This window comes from Scatophagus argus, chromosome 14, assembly GCF_020382885.2.
Source record: "Scatophagus argus isolate fScaArg1 chromosome 14, fScaArg1.pri, whole genome shotgun sequence".
NCBI lineage: Eukaryota > Metazoa > Chordata > Actinopteri > Scatophagidae > Scatophagus > Scatophagus argus.
The window spans coordinates 5,239,732-5,259,412 of NC_058506.1; the positions used below are offsets into that span (position 1 = coordinate 5,239,732).

The 19,681-nt window shown below is 39.6% G+C and overlaps 1 protein-coding gene across 5 annotated transcripts in view; it reads left to right on the forward strand.

Moving 5' to 3' along the window:
* The window catches only part of camkk1a (calcium/calmodulin-dependent protein kinase kinase 1, alpha a), a 54,654-nt gene extending 35,022 nt beyond the window's left edge, over positions 1–19,632 (forward strand). For 2 of the 5 annotated variants that reach the window (XM_046409954.1, XM_046409955.1), the window contains exons 8-17: positions 287–308; positions 3,136–3,224; positions 5,618–5,817; positions 7,236–7,289; positions 7,551–7,624; positions 9,806–9,893; positions 11,414–11,542; positions 13,094–13,197; positions 14,823–14,870; positions 15,270–19,632. In XM_046409954.1, coding sequence (XP_046265910.1) covers positions 287–308; positions 3,136–3,224; positions 5,618–5,817; positions 7,236–7,289; positions 7,551–7,624; positions 9,806–9,893; positions 11,414–11,542; positions 13,094–13,197; positions 14,823–14,870; positions 15,270–15,342 — 881 coding nt within the window. In that variant the 3' untranslated portion in view covers positions 15,343–19,632. The remainder of the gene's footprint in view (positions 1–286; positions 309–3,135; positions 3,225–5,617; positions 5,818–7,235; positions 7,290–7,550; positions 7,625–9,805; positions 9,894–11,413; positions 11,543–13,093; positions 13,198–14,822; positions 14,871–15,269) is intronic. The other 3 variants (XM_046409956.1, XM_046409958.1, XM_046409957.1) reach the window with 3 other exon arrangements.
* Positions 19,633–19,681: the final 49 nt, after the last annotated feature.

A 19,681-nucleotide genomic window follows, 5' to 3' on the forward strand; every position in this document is an offset into this window, starting at 1 on the left:
CAAGTGCTCATATAGCTTATTCATAATTCAGATCATCCCATGCTTACTTCCGCATCTCCTCAGGGTTCACACATTATGCAGAAATCTTCCATTAGCAGTGCCAGGTCACAGTCAGGATGCCCGTTAGTGTAGCTTAATGGGGCACATTCAGCTAATTCAGTGCTCTTGTACATGAATAATGTGATGCTGGGGTGTTGCCTCAGTGGCAGCAGCTGAATGAATGGATGAATACATTGTTTATTCTGACATGTGCCTATTTCCTTCTCCCTCCCTTTTTTTTTGACAGTGTTTGAGCTCATGCGTAAGGGGTGAGTAGAGAACATGTCCTTTTTTTAAATAATTCAAGGCTCATCCCTTCTGTTCCTCTACCTTCACCTCCTCATTTCTTCATCCCTCCATCCCTCTGTCCCTGCCTGTGCAGTGTTCTCCTTCATTACCCTAAGTTGACACGGTGCGGGTGTTTGTTCCACGCCAGACTTCAAAAAGATTCGTGATGTTTTTAGGTTTTTCACAGTTATTAGTGGTGGCAGTCAGCCGTGTAAATGTTTCACATCCTGATGCATGAGCTCTTCCTTCCTACACCACTGAAAATTTGCAATGATCTAATGATCTGAGAACTTTTAATATTAAAAAACGAATGGTGGGAAGGGGTAGCTAGTTTTTGGCATTTGATAGGAAGACATACTTTATTTGTTAGCTTTTTCTTAATAAGAGAGAGTGTTTTTGCTCTCTTGATGATAGACAGTTGAGCTGATTAGTAAAGCTACTCTTATAATGGCTTCTACTACTACCCAAATCACAAAAAAGTTGGGATGCTGTGTAAAACATAAATGAAAACAGTATGCAATGATTCACAAATCATTGTTGACCTACTTAGTGCAATACAAAGACAGGATATGTGAGGTTCAAACTAATTAACTTTTAAATTGTTGCACTTATTCTGAACTTCGTTTTGGCGGTCAATTCGGTTTATTTATATGGCGCCAAATCGCAACAGAAGTTGTCTCATGGTGTTTTCAAGTTAGAGCAGGTCCAGACTAAATCTCTTGGTTCAGAGAAACCCATCAAAATCCCCATGAGGAAGCACTTGGTGACAGTGGCGAGGAAAACCTTCCTTTTAGAAGGCAGAAACCTCGGGGCAGACCTCTGCTCTATGTGGGTGGCCATCTGCCTTGACTGGTTCGGTTGTGCTAGAGAGAGAATGTGAAGGAGGGAGAGTGAGAGAGAGAGAGAGAGAGCACACACATTTCCAAAAGCTGAGACAGGGCAGGGACAGCATGTTTACCACTGTATTGCATCGCTTTTTTCATCAACACTCAGTAAGTGTTTGTGTACTGAGGAGGCTAATTGTTCAAGTTTTGAAAGTGAAACTTCAGTTCCTTAACAGTCCTGGGTGTCAGCGATCATATTTTGTCCTTCATGATGCAACGCTCATTTTCATTAGGAGACTGCAGGCAGGTCAGTTTTGTACCTGCATTGTTTTACTACAAAGCCACACTGTTGTAAAATATACCTGTCCCTGAAAAAGAAGTTGTCTTGATGGAAGCATATGTTGCTCTAAAAGCAGTATGTGCCTTTGAGCATTAATGTTACCTACACAGATGTGCAGGTTACCCATATCATGGGCACTAACACATACCATCACAGATGCTGGCTTCTGAGCTTGTGCTGGTAACAATCTGGATGGTCCTGGTCCTCTTCAGTCCGTAGGACAAAACGTCCATGATTTCCAAAAAAGGCTAGGCATCTTACAGTGAACTGCTTCAGCATCTGCATGGAACATATGATGGCCTTTGTCTATTTCTCCCTGAAGACCACACCCACTTTACATAATTTCTTCCAAATGCCTATCCTGTTTCACTTGTAAATACATCACAGTATGAAAGCTAGTTAGTCTGGAAATGCTATTTCTTCTGGGTTTTAATGCAGAGTTGCCTGAGGGATTAGATGACTGGATTCTTAATTACAGGATGGTGCTTGGAGAAACGTTTCTCTGCTGGACTCTTTGCAGTTTTTCACAAAGTGGTGAACCTCTCCCCGTGCTTACTTGTGAACCACTGAGTCTTCTGGGGATGCCTCTTTCACACTCATGATCCTATCACCTGTTACCAATGAACCTGTTTACCTGCAGGATGTTTGTAACAGATGTTGTTTGATCATTCCACAATGTTGCCAGGTTTTTTGAAATGTGTCTTGTATTTAAAAAATACATTTGTTTTTGTAAGAAACTATGAATACACTGATATCTTTGTTAACAAGTAGAACTCCTCCATAAGCATTCATACTATAAATAATATACAAGGGTGCAAGGAGTTATTTTAATATACTGTATAAACAGTGAATTCTTGAAGTACAAGACAGCTGTAATTGATTATACACAGTTGTAACTTAACATTCACATTTTCACTAGATGTAAATAATTTGAAATTCTTTCATACTCTGAAATGAAAGTGTTTTAAAAAATATTAAAACACTTTGCTGTGGTAAGAAATGATAAGCACACTTGTATAAACATTGAGAGTGTGTTTCTTTTTGAATTTTTACCAAATCTCCAATCTCCAGTTAAAGCTTAAAGTATTTACAGTTTTGTCACTGTCTCCATCCTGTTTGTGAGACAGACACTGATATAAACGTGTTCATAAATTCAAAACTAGCTTGTTTACTGTTAATAGACAGTAATACTTTGTTCCATAGGAGGAGTTAGTTGTTGTGACTTCTTAACAAAGACATTAATAAATACCAATGTCACCAAAAATATAATGAAGATATTAATCTTATGATGAAAATAATTATTAATCGGGTGCCATACACTCCTCCTATCCTTCTAGAAGGCATTTGGAATAATGAAATAGTGGTTTACTTATGTCCTGTGCACCCATCCAAACAGGCACTGAGCTGTTTTGATGCTGTGGAGTTAGATACAAAGAAGACAAATATGGTCTTTATCCCAGATTATGAGTATCAGTGATGTTTGATCAGAATGTGTATATCTAGTTATGAATGTCTTCACATTTGGAATCAAATTCCTGTGCAAATAATGAAACACCTAATCTGTGTATTTGTCTGCCTCGTTGTCTCTGCGTCTGTTTGCTCTTCTGCCTGCCTGACTGACTGCCTGCTTATGTGGATTTGCAGTCCAGTGATGGAGGTGCCCACAGACAGTCCTTTGTCAGAAGAGCAGGCGAGGTTATACTTCAGAGACGTCATCCTGGGCATAGAGTACCGTGAGTATATCACGCAGAATGAGGCCTGGTTTTGAGTCTATGAAACAAATTTATGCATTTTTAGTGATTTAATAGTGAGCGGTATGAGGTAAATGCAGTTTAGGAGTAATTCTAGTGACCAGGAAAACACTAGAAAGGAAAGCAAAGATATCTCTCTTTATTCTGCCTATACCTGTGTAAAAGCAGAAACATTTGGACCCCTGCATGATTTGTTAACATTTTCCTTTTTATTTAAATAAACAAAGTGTTCTTGACCCTCTATTTTCGTGCCTCTGGGACCTGACTGCAGATCAGTAATGAGCCTCTGTTCAGTGAAACAGATTTCCTCAACTGTGCCCTCATTTGCTGTACTAGATCCATTTCGTTGAGCTATGAGACTAATGATTAGGGATCGATGCTGCCTTGTTGAGGTCCATCTTGAAAATGAGGCTGTAGAAACCAAAATACAATAAAGTACACAGAAAAGTAGACACTTCTGGCCTTTCACATTTCTGTTTTTGAGTGCTTACACCTTTTGAGTCATACAGTAGGTCATAGTTGAGGCTCAGCTGTATTTCCTGCTCAGACATACCTCAGCAGGGCAGATGAACCAGGTTTCTCTGACTAAAGGCTATTTTCTTACCTCTTGCTAATCCTTTTGAGAATACATCCATGTACTGCACGGAGCTCATTTCTATCTACTTTTGCAGTAAGGACAAATTGTTTGTCTGTTTTTATTATTTTTGTCTGTTTGTTGCCACTGTAAATAAATACACACACCACAAAACCTCTTTATCTTAAAAGTGAAGAGTCATTGTTTGCAGTACTAGCAGGCTCCTGTTGGCCTTGGGCGACCACCAAAGAAATGCTTTTTTGCTTTTCACAGCGTTGTCTGTGTCTCTAACTCTGAATTAAGTTGCCGTTACATTAAGTAGCAGTTATCAACTTCTGTTGATTTTACAGGAACTCAGAAATTGACTTTTTCCTCAAATTGTCTTGATGGTCCAGACGCGCTTTGAGAGATATATATGGAGCCACATGCATTTGAAAAATAAAGACAACTAATACTTATGTTTTTTGTTTCATACATTCATATGCCAATGATTTAAAGTGGGCATGTACTTTGAAACAAAAATGCATATATGTTAAGCTACAGATTAGGCAAAGTAAAAGGGTATTTTTTGTTTGTTGGTTTGTTTTTTTTTAGGTTGATATTTAATGTGGAATTAAATGAAGCATTCAAATTGACTTGAAAGTTTAAAAAACAAACTAAAGAAACTACTCTTCAAGTTATCCTGGTTGGTGCTGTCTGGTGTTGATAGGATGTGTCCTGGCTGTGGTAGTTCACTGTCCATTGGCATATCGGACTGCACCCTCAACAGAGAAACCTCTCAGTGATGGCTCCAGTTCACTCATCTGTAGCTGTGGTTTTGACAGGTTCCTGGCCCCATTTGCCTGGCAGCAGACAATCATTTTTCGGCTTCCATTTTTAGATCAAACTATGTTTTTTGTTTTGCTGAGAGTTTTCACTTCTGCACCAACATCAATAATTGCACTTGTGACCTCTTTCCATGCTTTGTGCTTTTCTGAACTGGTGAATTCACGACCTGTCGCCTCACCAGTCTGTGTTCTTATCAAAACTTGGTTTAGTAAAGTTGCTGTGTGTGCAGAAGAAAAATTTTTTCTTTTTGCTGCTCTCAGGTGTCATGTCTTTTCCTTTTTCTTTTTTAAGCATTCCCTGTCAGATGTTAGATTGTGGTTTGCCCATCTCGCTGAAGTCTGCAGCCTTTATATGGGTTGAATCCCATGCAGGATTTTCTTATTTTGTTCTTATTGCTTTGTGCAAGACAAATATAAGATGTAACGAAGGAAACCTGCATGAAGGCCCAGTGTCTGTTGATTTTCTGCTGATGAACTCTAACATACTTGTGTCAGAATGTAAAGCGTAAATTGGCTAAATTATAGCTGTCGTTCTGTGTGTGTTTTTGGGTATTATTCTCCCTAATGATATTTAATTGCGCAGGCCTTTTAATAAGTCAAGTGCCTCATGTTTTAATAAGATCTCCTCAGACAGGAAGGCATCACTTATCCAATGAAGTGTCCTGTTAAGTGTGGGGGCTTAGACATTTACTTTACTTTGAGCTTTAGATGAACTTCATTTGACAGGATTCACATCATTCTTAACAAAGCACCTTTTTTTGTTTTTTGCTAAATGCATCTCACAATTTTTCACTGAACAAAAAGTGCATCTTAGATTCAAAATGTAGGGGTTTTTTTTAGCCCTACTACTGACAAGGGTCTAAGTATAACAAAATCAGTATGATCTTGTTTGTCTGGTTTGTGGCAGGAGTTGGAGAGGTTGAGGATGGGATATATCTTAAAATCTGAGTTTACCTCCTCTTTCTTCTCTCCAGTGCACTACCAGAAAATTGTCCACCGGGACATCAAGCCTTCTAACCTGCTGCTGGGGGACGATGGCCATGTGAAGATAGCAGATTTTGGGGTCAGCAACCAGTTTGAGGGAAATGATGCTTTGCTGTCTAGTACTGCTGGCACGCCTGCATTTATGGCACCAGAAACCCTTTCAGACACACGAAAGAGCTTCAGTGGAAAAGTGAGTTAACTCTTCATTCATACATAAATATGAAGTGTTTGGCTGTGCTAGGCTGGTATTCAGTTGGTGAGCCTGAGTTTGAACTCCGGTGGTTACAGAAGCTGCTGGTCTAAGCCTCAAGCTCACGATTTTAGAATGAGAACCATTAAACCAATATGAGTTTTCAGACCTTTTGCCAGATGATTAATCCAAGGAGCAAACTGTCATTCCCAGACTTTACCCCTGTGTGTTAGTTGGTACTCATGGCTAGGAAGCCACTAATACAGCTGAAAACAGCACCATTAGCAGAGTCAAGAAATGGAATGATGTGATTGATTTTACATACCTGATACTGATTAGGGTGCTTAGATGTTGTTTCTACTTTTACAGGCAAGTCATGGTTGGTAATGTTGTCAAGGATAGCCTACCACTCCCCCATAACAATTAGATTGATTCCCACCTGCCTCTACGGTTCATGTAATTTCTTGTTTCCATCAATTTTGCCGTGTGAAAGACCTGATGAGGCTTGTGAATCGACCCTACCTGTTCACTTACGTACAGGTAACAGCCAAGAGTCCTCCCTTTCCAGCAAAAGGTCTCAGCCCTGACCTCCTTTGCTTAGCCAACATTATTAGTTCAGATCATGTTCCGTCCTCCAGTGGTTATCACCAGTAGCAGACTGCTGGATTTGCTTTATAGAGGACCTTGTATACCCATAAAAGAGGGACCAGAATAGGATATTTGATTGCAGATGGAGAGGGTGTAAGGGGCATTCAAGTACCTCAGCCTCCTGTTTTCCTCAAGATTTCAAAAAATGTGTGCAGTCATACTGGCCACTTTTCTCTGATTAGTCTTGTATTCTTCCTGATTTGGATTTGATATTAAAGCCATGTTTGAGAGAGCACTGTTTCTGTTACAGACCAACATTTGTGATTTTGATGTAAATCAGCACTGAAATATTTAATATCTGCCACTCACATGCCACTTGAACGCTCTCAGTCACTCTGTAGTAGTTTGGGACTTTATAACAGACTGGTCATACAGCATAGTGTCTGATAGCAAATGTTTGTGGCATTTAGATTTACAGTTTCAGAGGGTAAGTTTTATCATTTTATATCAAGAAATAGAAATTCATTTCCAGGAGAGAGCTTGAGAAGTACTCATATAGGGAGGGAGAGAGGAAGAGGCTGAGAGGAAGAGAAAGAGCCTGGTAGCAGCAGTGTCTCTGTGTGATCACACACATCCATCTCCAGGCTACCTGACGGCAGACATTGCCAGAAAAATAACCTTACAATGTCCCGTTAATCACTGGAAGCAATCTGCCCTGATTTAGGTCACCATTTTGTTTGTGAAAGTAGGTGTTTGCCTTGCTGAAGTGTGTTTTCGGGTTTGTTTGCCATTATGTTATATTTAATGTCACTTCTTGTACTTTCCAAAAGGCACTGGATGTGTGGGCCATGGGAGTTACTCTCTACTGTTTCATCTTTGGGAAGGCAAGTGTGCACATTTTCAGTCTCTTAGTCACCTATCAACATCTAGTCCATAAAAGGTAACAGTAAACTTCCATGCTTTTTTAAAGCACCCAGTAGAACATCAGCAAGAGCCTATTTTTTTTGTTTGAGGAGGTACCCGTGGTATCATTTGCTTCATTGTTGTTGCTGTTTTTCTTGGTTGTCTTTAGGGATGCATATTTTCTCTGGCAAAGTAGTAATTCAATGTACCTTCATCGTGTTTTTCCTCTGCTCCACCTGCAGTGCCCCTTTATTGATGAGTACATATTGGCTTTGCACAATAAGATAAGGACCAAGCCTGTGGAGTTCCCAGAAACGTAAGTCCATCTCCTGTACCCTCTCCTCCCCTTCGTTAGAACAGGCAGCAGTGGTGTTCCAGCAAACTCCAGCCCCCACCATTTTGCTATCTTCTCATCTTTATCTCAGTTGCCAAAAACATTTCTTCTTTTTTTTCAGCTACAAATTGCACCTTCAAAAATATGAATAGCTTGGCACAACAGCCAGTGCAAGAACACCCTAATACCATCTGTATGCAATCAAAACAAGCAAAAAGCAAACTGGGGTGTCAGTGGAGTGGACTCGTACACAAGCCACTTTACTTCCCCTATCTTCCCCTTGCCCATAAGTTACAGTTAAAAAATGTGAGTGAACAACAGTGAAAAGACAGCGAGGGAAAAAGAGATGGGCAGCCAGGACGAGGCTGGCCGTGGTGATAGACTGAACGCAGTGATGAAGTATAAACACAGCAAATGTGAAGGGCCTTTGAATGGCAGTTGGAGTATGTGTCAGGACAGGGTGTTATATTGTTAATGATAATTGTCTTCCCACAGTGAGCTCAAGAGACTCTGTGGCTGTGCGGAAAGCTCATTCATCAAACATCACCCTCCTCCATAACAGAATATCACACCACCTAATGGAATCAGCTCCACTGTACCGGTCGATGACAGTTAGCAGCACCTTGTTGTCTGCACTGATAGGGCCATTACACTGTAGGTGTAGTTCATTTAATGTTTCCACTGTCATTATGATGAATGGCTGAGCTCTCATAAACTTATTTTACTGAGATGCTAACAATCTCTATTCCTGTCATACATTAGCTTCTGGTTTCATTTTATCAGTGAAATGCAGCATTGATAATGCATTGTTATAAGTAAAAAAGTATTTTTTATATCACTGGTTTTACCTGACTGTTTCAGATATTTTTAGCAATGATTTCATACAGTAGTCCATTAAGTCCTGTGCAGGACAAAATGTCCTATAAATTAGCAGCTCCAAACCAAACAACCAAACTTTTTTGTAGATCTTATACAGATCATTCTTACTTTAGTCTCCTAAATCATCGAATGTGGCAGGTCCTAGAACATAAAACATCTATCTATCTATCTATCTATCTATCTATCTATCTATCTATCTATCTATCTATCTATCTATCTATCTATCTATCTATCTATCAATCTATCTGTGTGTGTGTGTGTGTGTGTGTGTGTGCGCACAGACCAAAAAGTGATCTTGAAAATTGTTCAAATCATAGTAAAGATGTAAAACTTTGATCAGAGTGTGATTCTTCAGTGTTGACAGAAGTGATAGTAATAATAATAGATATTTGTAGATTGATGTTGACACAAAAATTTCCTTAATAAATATACACTGGCAAGTTTATGGTAAAAGCTTAATTTACAAATGTATTTATTTATTTTTCTTAACTGCAGTGTAGATGATGCAGCTGTCCAAGAGATTTGGGTGTCATATGTGACTTGGAAATTATCAGTTTTCTAATACTTCATAACTTGTAGCTGGGATGAGTCCGGTGGTCAGGTTGTACTTGATAAAAACTAGTTTGTAGGACATGCTGTCTGAAATCAAAGCTACACTTGAGAATGCCAGTATGAAAAAGCAGTCGTCTTAGACAGTGGCATACATTTACAGTCAGGCATTCATAGTGGTGTACTCAACTCATGTGATCATATGAAAGCAACAGAAATAGCCTTGTGAAGAAGGAAGAGAGAGAGAGAGAGAGAGAGTTCAAACCCTCAGTACAGCTGACCAGTCATGACTTGAAGGAGGTGTTCCCCATTTTGAAAAGTTATGTGGTGTGCTGGTTTCTTTTAACTGCCTCATGAAGTTAAGACCAATGAATACCACCTTGGGAACCCACCTCAAGGGTTTTGCTAAATAAATCAGAGTAGTCATGAAGTATTGAACAAGATATTAAAGATACTTGCACAGCTTTACCTCTTAAAAACTCTCAAAATGATTGAAATTAAAGTCTTTTTGAGTTTTTCATAGCTCAGCCTGTGATAACAAGTAGATGCAGCTTCTTTGTTGTCTGTTGTATGCAATCAGATTTAATGACTACTGGGCCTTTTCATGTAATAAAGAGTATGTGATCTAACAAAGATGACTAAAAGAATGTGGTCTACAAAGGACCGTGCATGACTTTGGTGTGCACGTTCTCACCATGTAACATGTGTGTAAACATTGTCTTGTGTTTCATGCAGACCAGTGATCAGCGAAGAGTTGCGGACTCTGATCTTGCGGATGCTGGACAAGAACCCTGACACCAGGATCACCATTCCTGAGATCAAGGTAACTTAAAGAACAGACAAGATTGTGGATTTGTCACTTATTGTTCAGGATGACAGGCATGGTCGTAAAGAGGATTTCAGTGTTTGTATTCAGGCACAACATGACTGTACATTTCTCTGATGTAACTGGCTCAGAAGACTCACTGTGGTACATACAGTAGGGTTTATTAGACACGCTGTGTAGATCCAGGGCATGATGCAACTTGTTTGTCCCCGTGGAGGACTGCACTAAAACAGAGTCAGAAGAGAGATCCAGGACCAGCCATGGACACATGTCATTGCCCAGTCTCCACCATGTTTCCATGACACAATCTAATCATGTGTCAGTGAGTCATTTTCTCACCAGAGACTCTGTTTGTGCTTATGGAACAAGAGATAATTTGGCTGTCAGACATCACGCATATCCTGGTACATAAACACACACTTCACACATAAACACACAATCTTTCATTTGATGGAAACTAATGCAAAGATTCAACTTAGTAAAGCGCTTTAAGTCAGTAGGAATAATAACAACAAAAATTCTGTTGTAATATTCCAATTTAATTAAAAGCAATTATGATTCAATTTATATGGATAATTAATGTATGTCTGTTGATGCTCTTGGATTTGAAGTGTTCCTGGATTGTGGAAATTTTTAACTGGGATATTGAAGAACAGTGAATGTTAATGCTTGATGACTGGTGTTGTGTTTTGAGTTTGAATTTCAACAGAACAACATGTGCATTTTGCAGCTAGCACTTAGATGCACCATGACATTTTAAAGAATAAGTCCAGAGACATTTAATACTTTTCTTATTGTTCAACAATTGCATGAACTGACCAAAACCAGCATTTAGCAGATTCCACTTTGATTATGATGAACATGGGCATTGTAGTTTATCTTGTGCCAAATGCACTATTTTCTCCTGTTTGAATAACATTTGCTAAAAACTGCATTGTCCAGGTGTTTTAGGAAATTACTGAGCCATTTTTAGAAATTAAAGTTGATCTGTTCAAAGATTTCGAACTTTAGAGGAAATGCATGGAAACAGATGGGTTGGGAAAAATCACATAGTTGTTTTAGGTCTTTTATTTTTTTTAGGATTGTTGACAATAACAAACAGATTTAGAATACTGTCAGCCTCATACTGTAAGTCAGTGTGAGCAGCCATGAAGTAACTTTAACTAAAACAAACTCAGGCTGGTTGGTGATGGATTGTCTGTCTCAAGCAACATTTCAGTCTTTGCAACTGGAGCATAACAATATTAATCAAAACAGATGGCTGCCTGCCTGGTAGAAAATGCTCAATTATAAAACTAAACAGTATGCCTTGATTTAGAAAATTGTAAATAATACAATATAATGTGCATGATGGGCTCACAAGTAAAATTCCACAAATGCATAAACCACACATGTAGCTGAACACTGAAAGCCAAACTTTGTTTGCACCTGACTGTGGATCATAGATGCAGTGTATAATAGACGGGTGTCTATGTTATGACACTGTCCAAAGTCTGAATGTCTGTGTGTGTGTTTAGATGGACCAGTGGGTGACCCAGGGAGCCGCTGACCCATTGCCACTGGAAGAGGAGCACTGTTCTGTGGTGGAGGTGACAGAGGAGGACATCCAAAACTCAGTCAAGTTTGTTCCCAGCCTCTCTGCAGTGGTAAGGAGCCCTGATTGCCCTCCGCTCGCCAGGCACTTCTGTGTCAAATTCTACATTTATGTCATCATTTCCAGGAGAGAGAAAAGCCTAAGAGTTGCTGCTGTTACTGCAGTCCTTTTTCAACCATAATTGTGACAAAATGCAGCCACACAGAGCGGTTTTTCATTTCAGAAGACAGCCTTGCTCAACTTCATTGAGGACAAGGTTAACTGTTAACATTGTTCAACTATCAAATGTAACAAAAAAATAACCCAAAAAACAAAATCACTTTCAATGCCTCACTACAAAACGATGGCAGTTGCATGTACTGTTCACATGAGCTGCAGCACACAATGCAATGCAATGAAATCCTTGGAGACAAATTCAAAAGATGACACAGGCATACCCAGGATAGCACTGCTTTTATGCCTTCGTTCTGTTGACTGAAGGTGTATTTAAAAAAAAAGAAACAGGAAAAATCTTTAGAAAGGATATAACAGTTATAAAGATGTTAAGATCAGAATTATCGCACTGTAGACAGGCTTTCTGTCTACAGACCACTAAGGCATCAGGTGCTACTTCAATCGTGATGGTTTTTAACTATTCGGAAGTGACATAAGTAACATGCTGGAAACCAGAAAACTGACATTTCAGAGGTGAATCCACTGCTCAGTTTTTGTTTATAGACACTTAACTAGCTAACATGACACATGGAATTCCAGTGAGAAACACCAGCCACTGGTCCAAAGTTAACTGTTGCAGGAAGTAAAACGTCTGAGTGAGTCAGAATCAATAGGCAGTGCAACTTTTTGTGCACAGAAGCACATCCTGTACACACAGATGAAATTCCTGTCTGCCAAAACAAACTTAAAGCACAGACCTCCCCACATTCTGGATATTAACATTCATGTGTATGATCTTCCTGCTGTTTACCATCAAAAATACACCAGACATTTTGTATATATGTTAGGCGTATTGTGCAAAAACTCCCTGCAGTGTAATAAAAGTATTAATTCTCAGTTGCAGGGGGTTGTGAAAACAGACTCTTTAACTAGTTTGCATCTCTATCAGCTGTCACCAAGCCCTACACTTAAACTCTAAATGCACATCAAAGTGATCAACAAGGCACTGATTATAGAGTCTGATACACTTTTGTGCCATTCATTAAAGATACACAGTCACAGTATCAGCTGTTGTACCTTGGTGTTCCTTCCTCACCAGCTCCTGTGCAAAACTATCCACCACCTCATTAAAATCCAGAGCTCTGCCCAGAGCAATATATGCAAATAGCTCTATGCATTCTGAGCTAACGGGGAGGTTTCCTGCTTGGTATATTAAACATTTTCAGTTTGTAATTTGTGTAGTTTATGGCAAGAAACAAAACCTCATGTGGATTTCCCCTTAAGAACTCAGATATTGTGATTTGCTTTACTCGCTGCATGCAAGTCTCACAATGACATATCTCAGAAATCCATCAGCTGTGTTCTCCACTGTGCAGAACCACAGGCTCGAAACAAAAAAAGAGACCTTCTGCTTGTCTTCGTAACCATGCTGCGTTTGTGAATGTTTCAGATCCTGGTAAGAGCCATGCTGAGGAAGCGCTCCTTCAGTAACCCCTTTGAGTGTCCGAGCCGCAGAGAGGAGAGGTCCATGTCTGCACCCGGCAGCCTGCTCATGTAAGCACTAAGTCCAACTGCTTGACAGTCCTCCATGTCCTGACTTGGACACTTAAAACATTTGCATATCTCATCCGGAAAGATGAAAACCAAAAATAAAACCACACAGACACGTTATAATTGCACAGACTGCTTGAGATTTGAACGTAGATCAGTACTTCACAGCTGTCTCCTCTTTCTGCTGTATCAGGTTAACTAACATTCATTCCTGCAGCAGCAGCAGCTGCTGCTTTGGGTTGCCATAGCACCATAATTCATTCTTTCATTGTATGCAGTGGGGCTTACAGCTTTCATAAGTGTTTCTTTGTGTGTTGCTTTCAGCTTTCAAGGGTACAAGAAGAATGATATAGATCTACTAGTGCCTCAGGCTGACCTTGGATTTTCTGTTATATGGATTGACAGCATCACGGGGAAATGGGGAGTTGTCTTATAATTTCAACATATACAGTACAGCTAAGGGCAAATTGGAGCATCTATAGTTGTTCCCTGCTGTACTACTGCAGGTGCCCTTGGGACAGCAATCTGTGTTATGTGTCCAGCTGACTTTATCATGAAGATTGGCCACTGTAGGCCTGACTGTAGAGGAGACTCTTATCTTCTCTTGTGAGGGTTTTATGAGATGATTTCTCTTCTATCTCGGCTAAGGTTTCCCCCATTACAGTCTAGTCACCAAGATACTATCTAAGGTGAAAGTGTTTTCAGAGGATTTAGAGGGAGGTTAAAACAATACTGCCCCCTGCTGGATAATGGGAAACCAAGGCTTTGTACAACTAGGGCTCGCAGTAAGATTAACTGAGCTGTTCGTTCTGTACATTAACTCAATGTTTTTTGATTCTTGATCTTCATGTAATCATGAATAATATCCCTTGTTGATTAATGGGAGGTGGATAAAATCCCTCAAACAACAACATCATGGCTAACATGTATTTACCATCTGTTTCAGCCAGCTTCATTTTGAGATGTTATTAATCCACACATATGGGACCATCAACATCAAGCACATGGGCAGCCCCCGAGAGCCTCAAGAGAGTAGTTCAAAACCCAGCTGCTGCCAAAGCTTTAAACATTTCTCTGAATAGCATGTCTGTGAACAGAATGTGCGATAGTGGAAGATAATTAGGAAAATACCGTAATGTTCCCCAGACTGAAGTGAACAGCAACCATGGGCATAGCTATTTTCTCAGAGCTGACAAAGCTTATTCAGAGCCATGAACAACATTATACAGCAGTTTTCAATGGCTGACTAGGACTCCCCATGATGAGTACACTGAGCTCATTTTTTAAAACTGAGTTCCCCTTTTAAATTGTCCAAGATGTTCTAAGATGTTTTCCAACATCCAACATACATTTCCAACATATACATATACATATTCCATATAGATTGATATTAAATAGAAAAACAGGTAAATTCCTCTCAATTTACAAACAGTAGCTTAAGGTGGTTAACCTAAGGCCTTAAGCATTTAATGAGTTGTCAGAACTGCTGTGTTTATGATTCTGGACTGGTCATTTTGGCACTAATGCGTGAACACCTTCATGTTGAGGAGAGGAGGACTGTAAGGGGAAGGTGAGGCCTCTTCCCTGCCACCTGTGACTTTTCCATCTTTTCTCCCACTTTGCTGCAGGGACTCGTGGCCCTTCCGGCCTTCTTTAAAACTTCACCCCTCACTCAGGTAACACTTTGTGCAATACAGTCTGGCACGCTGTCTGTCCAACACCTACCAGCTGCTACGCCCATCATCATCATCTTAGACTGCTCAACTCTCACTTATCCCCATCACGAGAAGTGATGGAGCAGCCCTTTCCCCAGCTCTCATCCCAGAGAGTCTTGCCATCTCGCTGCTGCTGTCTTTAATGCTGCTACATCGATAAGGCATTTTGTTGTGTTTTTTAATATTCATCATGTAGCTATAAAATGGGAAAACAGCTTCTCTGGTTCCCTGCTGCATTTGGACAGATAAGGCATAAGCTTAGCTGTACGATCATGCGGACCTTTGTGCGGATGCCCCCGACTGAAATTCGTCAAAGGAACTGCTCGTATCGACTGTTTTCTCTCTCTTTCTCCCTTTCAGAAAGAGCAGCACAGGAGATGGACCCAGAGAAGGAGAGCTGGAGGACCTTCATGAAGACGAGCCCTCCTCTTGAGTCTTATCGATGTTCCAGTCAGGTGACATTTCTTTCTTCAACTCCGCCCCCTTCACGTCACTTTGCTTGAACCACTGAGCGCTCACCGGTTCATCTGCACTTTGCCTGTTAATCAGTAACACACTGCAAGTTTATCTATACACTGAAGAAACTCAAGGTTTTAAATCTGATATGTTGCTAGAGTCAACATTCAGACTTTTATGCTCAGGCTTTCTTTCATTTTTGCTTCCTGTTAGCCTCGGAGTATGCTTTCTTATTCCAATTTCCCACGCTTCTCCAATGTGGACTCTCTGTTCACCAAGTATGAACTCGAATGTTCTTTGTCTAAACTGCTTAAAACCACTTACAGTTGTGTCTGGCTTCAGTGAACCGATAAGAAGGGGAGCTCTGCTGAATTTCTGGATCATTAACAGTTGAAAATTGTTGTGGGAGGAAAAACAAGACATGTTTGTCAGCTGGCATCACGCTGCAATGTGGGAAAAAAACTCAGACTTTTTTTTAGCTATCTGCATGATAAATATTAACCCTCAACATCGTATAACAAAATCCCTCTTCAATAATCGTCCCAAACTTCAGCATGTAAATTACACCATATTGTCTCCCCAGTGAACTATAGGGCTTTTTATCTACGATCAATGACCAGTGGTTTTAATATTGTACATAGATGTCTTGAGGTGTCCTCAGTGTTAGCGGCTCACAGCCCTTTTCCTGTTTATGTGCCATCAGTAGTTTTTATTTTGGAGCTTTGTGTTAAAGTTGAAGTTCTTCTATGCTGCTTTCACAGTCCTCAGGCCTAACTGGTTAAACTTTTCTGACGTGAAGGAAAGGAAGTCAGCTGTCTGAGGGTGATCGCACAGAAAGGACAGCGACTTCGCTGTGCTTGAACACAAAGTGACTTTTGCTGCAGTGTGATGTGTAATTATTTTTGTGTTAGAAGTCATTTCACGCTTCTTTGCCTACTCTGTGTTGTTCGTCTGAGGATTTCTGCTTTTGTAACATTATCTCTTCATGATTTAATATGAAGGAATTGTGACAGAAATTTGAACATTTCAGTGTTTGTTAGTGAGTGTGAACAGACAAGGAAGGACAGAAACTATGCTCTAAATTAGAATTTGATGTTACACAACATTCTTGGATGCAGAGCTGATTTAAAGGCATGAATAATCTCATTGTCCAACTTAAACTTCAATAAGTTATCTTGCAGAAGAAACTAAATCTAAGTTATCCAGGTTAAGGGACTGTGCATAAATTATTAAGTGGGGATGAGAGGTTAGAAACAGGGAAGGTTATAATTGTCTCCTTTTTTCTAAGGGGAGGGTAGTATTGTGTTTTTGGAAGTGATGAGAAGGGTTTTTTTTTTAATTTGAACATTGTTAATTATTGTTTTCTTCCAGGTAAGTAATTTTCTTCTTCCCTTTCTTTACTATTGTAAGTAAAAAAGAAAAGGCCATAGGTCATCCTATATTCTTATTCAGTTTCAGCCATTTACTGTATTCACAATGGTGGCTATATGTAGATTCATGTCCAAATGTAATATTAGTATTGCTGGGAAGAGCCATGAAGTTTAAAAAAATGAAATATAACATTCATCCTTCCTATCCCGATAATTTTCGTACAGTCCCTAACCGCAGTAATTTGCCTGGCTGACCTTTCTGAAGTTCCAGCTAGCTATAGATGTTTGTAGAGCTGGATAAGCCAGGTATTTATCCTGCTAATCCTGTGAGATCACCAGTGTTAAGATTATGGATGAATGGCAAAAGAACATTTTATTTTCTTATGATATGATTCCTCCCATTTGCCTTTAGAGGTAGTTGGCTAACTTTAAAAAAACAAATGTGTGGGTTGTTTTGTCTCCGCCGACTCAAATCGATGTGAGCATTTCTGCCTCCACAGCAGCTCCTCGCCTCAGATAAACATTTATGTAACTCCATTTTGATTCTTTCTCCTCTTTGGCCGGGTGCAACGCTCTGTGAAAGAAAGCCTGTTTGGCTGGCAGAGTGTTCAGATCTCGTGAACCGCAGTGAAGGAGAGCATTTCAGTGTCATGATTAGACCCAGGATGTCAACAGTAACACTTCCCCATCCACTTCAGTGCGGTGCCCAGTGTGGCTGATTAGAAACTTGGAGTGTGGCACTTTGGGTTTCCTCGATTAATGCTGCCCTCAGTATCCTCCAGTGAAGGATGCTAAGTTCAGAGGGGGTTCACTGAGGGGGACTGATAGACTCTGAATGGCAAAGCCTTCCACATACTCTTGTTGAGCTTCTGTGTTTAGGGATTTATGTTCACCGAGGCGAGGAATTTATGCAGAAAAATCATGAATGCTGTTGACAGTAAATTGTCAACTTTATTACCATGTGAGTGCTGGATAATGTAAAGCTTTACGGTTTATCTTTTTATTTTATTGTTCAGTAAAATATGGCCTGTTTGTAGAGGATAAGTGGATATTAATGTATAATTGTCTGAAATGTTGTATATGCAGTTTAAAATTAGGGTTTGTGGTCATTCAGTGAATGACTTCTTTATTTTCCTCCTTCTCTCTAATGAGGATGAAAGAAGGGATTGAGATTAGTTGGCAGGTTAACCTTCAACGAAGGGCTGTTTGAACCAAAAATGGTGTGTTTTTACTTTATTTGATAAACTGTTTAAGGCTCTGTATATTCTTATGAGAATGATTTTTTTAATGTAGGTATTGACAGCTTTCCATTTGTGTGAGTGTGAGGACATTTATCAGAGTCAGAGGTGCAATATTGCTGTTGTCTTTATCATTGGTGCATTACTGGCTCATTCCCCTGCCGTCAGAGCAGGCCACTCATCCCTTTATCTGTATTTTAGTTGTCCTTGTCGAAGAAACTAAAACACTGCTTAGGTTTAAATATTTGCACTTTTCCACATACAGATACATTTTAAAGTTATAGTGATCAAGGACAAAACTACGTGGCTCACCTGTAAAAAACCATTTTTACTGTGTATTGGTGTGTTCTCACTGCTGTGCTTTTTGCTCTTGGATATTGATCTGCATGTCACAGCATTGCTACTTAGGTTTTTTACAAATGAAACTATTAATAACTACTACTTTAACATTTTCCTCGTACTTATTCCAATGTATGTGTCAAAATGCTGTAACAGCTGCTGTAAGAACATTGGTCTCTTTTTGTTCTTTTTGTTGTGCACATCCATGTAATAGCAGAATTGTGAATGTTTTATAGCTGGGGCAAAGGACTTGTGGTTTTTACTGCAGAAATGATGCACAATGCTACAACACTGTACACCCCATTACATGTGCAGGGCTCAGAGCACAGGAACAGCGTGAAATAGCACCTTTGTGTTCAAGATTTTCTGTAGAGACACAGTGATGGATGATCACTGGCTGGACTTCAACGTCTGTCTACCTTTTCTATGGTTATTTTTCTCTTGTTCTGTTTTCTGTTGCATTAGAATATCAATATAACAGATTTCAGTTATGTTTTATAGAAAATTAGACAATGGATTGAGAAAGAGTTGCTTTTTGTGCACAGTCCATTACCATTAATATAAAGTCCTTTACTCTAAGTTTTCATGTTGTAATTCTTTAATTCCTCCTCTAGTTATTTTTTATGCCAATAGATTTTGCTGTTTTTGCCTAATATAATTAAATGGCCATAACTTAATGGTCACCTGTATGACCCCTTTACAACACTGCACAATTCATCCCTGTGGAAAGCCCTAATACTTAAGACTATCTGAAAATCAGCACAACAGTCTATTACTCTTTTGGTGCACATCTGGATGCAGATAGATGCTTCATACTATTTTTAAGTAATATGTTGAGATGTTTTTCGGACTGGCAACCTTGGCAGAAGTTTGTTCACCTAGAGGGAAAATCAACAAGTGCAGTTGCCACGAACGCAACAGAGGAAGTGAGTGACAGTCATGAATTTCTCATGATTTCAGGTCACAATCGCATCCCAAGGAGGAGGACTGTAGAAGAGTTTGTACATAATAGTAAGTCAGGGATGATTTGATCGCTGCTGTGTATCTTACGTGACTGTCCTGATGTGTGTGTCGAAGGTGCCTGCTGTCTCCGTATTTCTGGACGTCTGTCTCGTGTTACCATGTGCATTTCTCTGAATGTTTTTCTCGCTCACCTGAGTCAAGTCTCTCATACTAAAACAGAAGCATGGCACAATGTTATTGCGGCTGTTACAATGTAAATATGTACCAATATATATATATATAAAGAAGCTATTTTTTGCATGCTTTTTGTACACCTGGACATAATCAAAGACAATAAAAAAGAAAATTTGAACCCTTTTTCACGTGTGCCTTTTGGACTGCTTGCACAATGAGGCAAAAGAAGAAA